This window comes from Pteropus alecto, unplaced genomic scaffold (genome assembly GCF_000325575.1).
Source record: "Pteropus alecto unplaced genomic scaffold, ASM32557v1 scaffold30, whole genome shotgun sequence".
Lineage (NCBI taxonomy): Eukaryota > Metazoa > Chordata > Mammalia > Chiroptera > Pteropodidae > Pteropus > Pteropus alecto.
In genome coordinates, this window is record NW_006429782.1 from 4,018,304 (window position 1) to 4,025,395 (window position 7,092).

At 59.7% G+C, this 7,092-nt stretch overlaps 1 protein-coding gene across 2 annotated transcripts in view; it reads right to left on the reverse strand.

The window, feature by feature from the left end:
* Nucleotides 1-230: 230 nt before the first annotated feature.
* DENND1C (DENN domain containing 1C) overlaps nt 231-7,092 on the reverse strand; it is an 8,619-nt gene continuing 1,757 nt past the window's right edge. For both annotated transcript variants that reach the window (XM_006904144.3, XM_025043551.1), the window contains 19 exons: nt 7,001-7,092; nt 6,854-6,923; nt 6,591-6,665; nt 6,430-6,495; nt 6,283-6,336; nt 6,062-6,172; nt 5,162-5,262; nt 5,010-5,055; nt 4,782-4,883; nt 4,567-4,692; nt 3,607-3,711; nt 2,830-2,920; nt 2,696-2,736; nt 2,408-2,479; nt 1,781-1,825; nt 1,596-1,703; nt 1,358-1,425; nt 1,024-1,231; nt 231-915 (listed from right to left, as the gene is read on the reverse strand). The exon at nt 7,001-7,092 is cut by the window's right edge and continues 55 nt beyond it. In XM_006904144.3, coding sequence (XP_006904206.1) covers nt 286-915; nt 1,024-1,231; nt 1,358-1,425; nt 1,596-1,703; nt 1,781-1,825; nt 2,408-2,479; nt 2,696-2,736; nt 2,830-2,920; nt 3,607-3,711; nt 4,567-4,692; nt 4,782-4,883; nt 5,010-5,055; nt 5,162-5,262; nt 6,062-6,172; nt 6,283-6,336; nt 6,430-6,495; nt 6,591-6,665; nt 6,854-6,923; nt 7,001-7,092 — 2,211 coding nt within the window. In that variant the 3' untranslated portion in view covers nt 231-285. The remainder of the gene's footprint in view (nt 916-1,023; nt 1,232-1,357; nt 1,426-1,595; nt 1,704-1,780; nt 1,826-2,407; nt 2,480-2,695; nt 2,737-2,829; nt 2,921-3,606; nt 3,712-4,566; nt 4,693-4,781; nt 4,884-5,009; nt 5,056-5,161; nt 5,263-6,061; nt 6,173-6,282; nt 6,337-6,429; nt 6,496-6,590; nt 6,666-6,853; nt 6,924-7,000) is intronic.

Sequence of the window (7,092 nt, forward strand, 5' to 3'; positions counted from 1 at the left end):
TGAGCTGATGGAGGCAGGAATTAGCCTTAGTGGAGGAGACAAACGCAGGGCTCATAGGCGGTAGAGGGGCGAATTGAAGATTGTGAGGATCCTAGGGGCTAGGAGGGCTTCGTGGAGGAAGGGCTTCTCGCTGCACTTAGGAGCCAACTGGAGGCTGCCCCGGCAGGGAAGGGGGCAGATGGGGTGGGTTTCTGAGCGGATCCCAGGTAAACCCACCAGGAAAAACCAGCTGTGGGCTCTTACGGCTTTATTGAGGGACTGGTGTCTCTTCCAGATGCCTGATCCCTAACCTTCAAAACACTTTTTAAGTTCAGCGACTCTGGGCCGGCTCCTGACTTGGGGATCCTGCCAGTTGTTAGCAGTTGTGGCAGGTGATCTAGGAGCTCCTGGTCCCTTGAGGGGCTGGGGGTGAGTGTGCTCTGTTAACAGGCCCTCAGAAGGCTGGGCTCCGGTGTTCTCTGCGGAACCAGGATCTGAGGAAGAGTCAAGGGTTTGGGATGTCCAGGTGGTATCCAAGTTGGGCTTTGTGGGGGCCAGAAGTTGGGGGCTTTCTAGAGGGCTGGGCTGGGGGGGTGCTGTGGAGAGCTGGGAGCAGGGGCTCTCCGGAACTACGGGATCCCCGGCTGCCTCGTGTGGAAGGGAGAGGTGTTGGATTTGGTGACAGGGCTCTGTGAGAGAGGATTCAGGGGCCCCTCTGCTGCTTGGCTCTGCAGAAGCTGTTGAAGACTGGGATGGAGAAGTGATTTCTTGGCTGGCCTCTGAGGGTGGCTGGGGAGTGAGGTTCTTTGAGGAGCTGGTGGTCTCCGAGGGCCGGGGGCTTTGTAGAGATGGCAGGCTGGCAGGCAGGGAGTGAGGCTGTGGCTCTGGCATGTCCTCCTCATCTGGCTGCCATCTTGGTTTTCCTGGTATGTTGGGCTGGGCAGGGGTGGGGAGATGAGCAAGCTGCTGGACTTAAGATAGGGGATGGGCTGGCAAGTTGACTGGGCAATTGGGGAGGACTGGGGTGGGGGCGGGGGCACTCACCAGGCTGAGGCAGCTGTCCAGGTCCCCTCTGTGGCAGCAGTCTAAGCTCTGGCTGGGCCTTAGGCTGCCTGTCCTTGTGGATCTAGTGCTCAGACTGTCTAGAATTTCACTCAGCAAATCCAGTTCTTCCCCAGACCCCAGGAAGCTGCTGTCCAGACCTTCCTCTCCCCACAGGTCCTGGGCATCCTCAGGGCTCAGAGGGGGTGTCCTGGGTGAGGATGGGTAGCTTCAGATATCCCAGTGGTTCTGGCGGGTCTGGAACTTGGGGACCATCATCCCCATCAGTCCTTGCCTCCCATTTCCGACATCGCCCCTCCCCCCCTTTGAGCCTCACCCTTTCCCCAGGGACTCGGAAGGTGTCTCTTCCAGCTGGAGTCTCCTGCTGGGGCGGAGAGGCCTGTTCTGCAAAGGAAAGATTTGGGGGGTGAGGCCTCAGGAGCTGCAGAGTCACGGGGCCATGTGAAGCAGGCGCCAGATATTGGGGTAGTCAGGGAGGCAGGTGAGATGTTTAGATGGATGCAGGGAGGGAAGGGGACTTGGCAATAATTCCAGGTGTGCGCAGGGTGTCTTACCTGTCCAAAGTGCTGGGTGATAGGCAGGCGCTGCTGCAGGCGATCTGAGCGGCTGGTGAGGGATGGGGCCCTCAGGGAGCCTCCCCTCTGCAGGCCAGGGTCCCCTTCCTAGGGAGAGGGAGGGTAAGCCAGGAGCCTGTTTCCCCACTCCCCTTAGGCCGTTGGCCACTGGCCATTAGCCTCACCTTGTACATCAGAAGGCTCTGCACCCCCTTCAAGCTGCTCTTGGCCTACGGAAGAGCCGACAGAGAATTAGACTTGAGGTGATCTGACTGAGCACTTGAGAACTCAGCCTTCCGTCCCCTAGGATAGCTGTGTCTTGTCGTCTTTTCATGTCTGTGCTTCATAAATATATTCACAATCCCCCACGCACTTCCTAAGGGGCCAACGCAAGCTCTTTCCCATCTGACCAAGACAGGAGTATTCTTAGGGGAAATAATCTCCGAATGAAACAGAGGGGCAAAACCAGAACATCGTAAAAGTGTGTTTGTGTTCAAAAGCCGAGCGAAGAATAAAATTGAATGGACAATTCGGAACTGCAGAAATGGACCTTGGGGAACTTGGGCTTGGGAGAAAAAGCCAAGGGCAGAAACAGGATTTGCAGTGTCTGAGAAGGATACTTGGTTGTCAACTTTAGGAAAGAAATTATCCTGACAAAAATGAGAATGATGAATGGAAAATAAAAATAAAAGTGGGAAGAATTGTTAATGGTTTAACTGCTGGTTCGGTTCTGATAAAAATATTTGCACTTTGAATGTGGGGTTAACATGTCCTCTGTCACCCCAGCGGATGGCCTGTCTAGCCCAGCTCACCGAGCGGTACATGTTTCTGACAGCTGGTTGGGTCTTGGCCTTGACCGAATGCAGGAGGGCACCACCACCTTTCTGGGGAGAAAATGCCAAGGAAGAGGCTTGGGCATCTGGGGTTACCCCAGACCCCACCTCACCCCAGGGCTGTATGACATCAGACAAGCCACTCTCCGTCTCTCCGCCTTGATTTCTTCAGCTCTGTAAACGAGCAAAATGACGACCCTCCCCAGGGACTGTTGTGGGATTAAATTAATCCAACATAAACTCTAAACAAGTGTTTGGCGTTAATACCTTGAGGTTTTCTGCCCAGAGTTGGTAGGAGCGAAGGCTGCCTGGAGTGAGGAGAGAGCGTGTTCAGGGCAGGCAGACTCAGGCTGGGGCACTGCTGGCGGGGTGGGGACTCCGGGGCTACGTGCGGGGCTCACCTGAGAAGGCCCCGCTGCAGGTGATCTCCTGCTCAAAGAGATCTGAGAAGCCCTCTCCCGTGTTAAGCTTCTCCAGTCGGCCTTCGATGAACTGGGGGTGGGGGAAAAGGTCAGTCCGACGCAGGGCTGCCACTACCACATCTGAATGAGAGACTTGGGAGACCTCTCGCTCTCAAGACCACCCCTCAAGCGACCCGTCCCCAAGACCCAGGAGTTCCGGAGCCTGCCTCAGGAAGCCAAAGGCCCAACCCCCTCCCCTCCCCCCAGGTCAGCATCCCGCCCCTCACAGGGACCCGGAAGTCGGACACTGCCAGTCCCGACCCGCCACCTCTTCTCAGTGATCCTGGAAGAGGTCGACCCCGCCTTCAGAGACCCTAGAACCCGGCCCTTTCCTGAAGGACCTTGGAGTCCAGCCCACCTTCTCCCAGGAACCCAAGAGTCCGGCCCAAATTCCCGCGTCCCGCCCGCCGCCGGGTATCTAGGACGCGGGCGTCGCGGCCCGCCTCCTCCCCGCGAAGAGAGTGCACGCTCAGGACCCGCCCCTTCCGAAGGCCAGCGCGGATTCCCACCCCGGATTCTGGAATTTGGTCCCATATCTCTCTAGGGTCCTAGGAGTAAATCTCATCTCTCAGGACCTCAGGTAAGGGGCTCCCACCCTGTTGTAGGAGGAGATCCCGCGGGATCGACCCTAGCCCCGCCCGCAGGACCAGGTCGTCTGCGTTCCTAGCCCCGCCCCTCGGGCCCCCGCCCCTCCTCGCCCCGGGGGCTCTGGCTCACCTGTTTGAACAGCTGCAGGTGCACAGCCCGCCGGTGGAAGGCCTGCAGGGGTGCCCCTGGCTTCTGGGCCAAGAAAGCTTCTTCACTGAAGGTCACAGGCTGGCCCTGGAAGAAGGACCCATGTCCTCAGCTCCCCAGGATCTCCTGGACCCCAGTGCCTCCCTCACTCTACCAATATATCGATGTAGCAAGCGTTGGTTGAGCGCCTGCTGTATGCCTGATCTTGTGCAGGGCCTTGTGGGCCGCGGCGCTGACTTCGGCTTTTACTCCAAGGGAGGCGGGAGCCCTGGAGGGCTGTGGGCAGAGGCAGGACGCGACCGTACTCAGGTGCTCACAGGTGACTTCTGGTCGCTCCTGGGAGGGCAGACTATGGAGGATGAGGGTGGGAGCCCAGGAGAAGAGAGGAAACTCTTTCGGGAGGCGAGCGCGCTGAACCCCGCGCGCAATAATGGGGACCAGACCAGGGTGGAGACAGGAGGGAGAGAAACGGGCAGGTTCGGGTTGTGTTGTAAGGCTAGAGCCGACAAGAGCATCAGAGGCGCAAATGATAGAACCCTCGAGTTTTTATGAAATAGCGAAAAACAGGGTGGTGAGAGTTGAAAGTCAGCAGATCAAAGTCCTGGCTTCAACACTCACCCACTGTGGGACTTCTCCAAGCCTTCGTTTCCTCATATGTGAAATGGGATCATAATGGCATCTATCTCATAATACTGCTGCGAGCATTAAATGAGATAACAGTAATAGTGAAACGTAGCATTTGAGTCCTCACGATGTGCCAGGCACTAGCCAAGCATTTTGCCTATGCCCATCCACTGACTCACGCCATCCTTTTGGGTGGGTACTATCTGGATCCCATTTTACAGATGAGCAAATGGAGGCACAGAGTGAGCACTCTCTAAACGCTAGGTACGGGTATCTGAGGCCCCACGAAGCCTCTGCCTCGGCGTCCCTGCTGCTCACCGGGTTGCAGACGAGCGCGTCGCGGTAACCTCCAAAGAGCAGCGCCTGGGCTTTGAGGAAGAGACGAGACACCCCTTCCCCGGGGGCCAGCGCAACCTTCCTCAGCCGCAGCCTCAGCAGGGACGCCTGGGGGACAAGACAGCAGCGATGAGCGGGTAGCTGTGGGGCCTCGGGCCCCCGGACGCCGCAGGAGGGTGGTAGGGGGTGACACTGACCACATCTGGGGGCAGCGCCTGCATGTCGTCGAAGGGCGTCTCTAAGATATTGGAGTCCACGTTCATCATCACGACGTCTTCTAGGCCTTTCTCCCGCACTCTCTGCGTTGGGGGTTAGAAGGGGGTACCGCCGCTCAGAGTCCCGAGCATCCCTAGCGGTGGAGGGTATCCGGGGATGCAGATAGGAGGATTCCACCAGCTCCGCAGTCCAGTTCCGCTCCCACTCACCTCGGCGAGACTGGAGTGGACTCCGATGAGGTAGGGCATGGGGGCGCTGCAGACGACCAAGGGGGCAGGGTTATGCAGGTGCCACCCCGGGGTCCCCAGGACCCCAGGCCTCTTTTCCCAGGCCCTGCCCCTCCTCATCCCCCGCCTCTCACCAGCAGTAGTCCAGCAGGTGTGGCGGCAGTGTGGGGATCAGCACGTGCTCCCAGCGCATGGGGTACAGGAGGGCGCAGGACGCGTGGACACACGAGGTCAGCTGGGAACGGGTGGGGGTCCGTGGAGTCAGGGCCTGGAACCCCCGCTTTAAGAACTGTCTCTGGGACGGTGGCTATCCCATCTCCGTTTCCCACCCACATCAACTTCCCACCCACTACCCCGTAAGGAGTGAAAACTCAGGCCCCTTTGGGAATCACGTGGAGACCAAGAAAGAATTCGGCAAATTACAGTGCTTGGAGCAGGTGCAGCCGGGACTCAAAACGTCCTAGTGGCTCCCTCTAGGGGGCAGAGCTAACATACAACCCTCCGGGATCCCAATTCTTAGGCGTAGAGGTACAACTCGGCCCACGGGTTCCACCCCGAAAGAGGCGGGGCTCGTACTGAGCGCGCCCTAGTCCCGCCCCTAGGGTGTGGAGCCACGATTCAGCTCCACTGACCCCGCCCACAAATAGGCGGAGCTGGGAGGCCTCTCCCCCTTGGTCCCGCCCCTAGGGTGGAGCCAACAGTCAGCCTCCACCCTCCCTGTCTTCTCACTCAGAGTCGCTCCCGAGTCTCACCCTCCAGAGGGGCAGGGCCAGTCTCGTTATGGCCCACAGTGGAGTGAGTCTGGACTCTGAGTTCCCAATAAGGAGGGGGCTACAGAGCAGTCCCCTGTAAGTCCCCCCCCATCAGGACAGAGCCAGAGTTCAACTCAACCCTGACCTTCAAAAGGGCAGAGCCCTGACTTTGCCCTCGGTGGTCGTCCGAACGGGTCAGAGTAGGAATCCGCCCCCGTCGTCCCGCCCCCAGGGGCGAAGCCAGGTCCCGGCCCCGTCCCGCCCCGGCTGGCCCCGCCTCACGGTGCTCAGCTTGCTTGCTGTGAGCAGGACCCTTCGCTCAGCCAGGAGCGCGGCGAACAGCCCCACGATGTTCTCATCGGTCACCGCCACCACCAACTCTGTCAGGTTCCTCTGAAGGACGGAGAGAAGCGCTGGACGCGAGGGACTAGAGGATCTGGCAGCCCCTGCGGGTTTCGGGACTCCTTCGCGCCCCCAGGGTCTCCTCCCAGGTGTCCACTCACGTTCTCAGGAATGGATGGCAGGCGGCCAGGGTCGGGGGCCACGAAGCAGGAAAGCTGGTGGGGGGATTGGCGGGGGAACCGATCAATGAGGGGTTGGCCCGGCCCCACCCGGGGGCCCAACCTTCCAGGATCCCCGGCCCCGCTCACCGGCCTGCTGTTTCCGGGGGCAGGGGGCGGGATGTTGTGCGCGCTGGAGATCGTCACTCCGCTGCCCTGGGGAAGAGGTTGTAGCTGTGTGGTCCTCAGGGCTGGGGCACAGCCTCCCCATCCACCTGGGGTCCCACCGCCAGTGGTAGGGGACTACTCACCAGCTCCACTGAGGCCTGGGGCCCCGGCGGTGGCTGCTGCCGCAGATTTAGAAGAAGTTCCTCAACCTCCGGGACCTGGGTGGGAGTGGCATGTCTGAGTCAGAACGTAGGTCCGGGATTCTGAAGGCCCTGACTCAGACTGGATGGCCTGGGAGGAGCCCAGGGGCTCAGGTCAGGCCTGAGAGTTCTGAGCAGGGGTCCCGACCCGTTTGGTGGGGTGGGGGCTGGGACTCCCTCACGAATGAGAGGGGACCTGGTCTCACTTGGTCCTGAGCTAGGAGGTCCCCCACTGTGTTCAGCAGCTTGTAGAACACCTCAAACCAGGGAAGGTGGCTGTGGAGAGATGACAGGGTCCATGAAGCATCCCTAGGTCAAGGTCTTCCCTACCCGGCCACCCCTATATTCCACACCTGAGGATGCACAGACAACTGTGGGCACCAGCCCGGAGGCGGCAGAAACCAAATCTACGGGTGCCGGTCAGGTCCGTGAGGGCAAAGGTAAA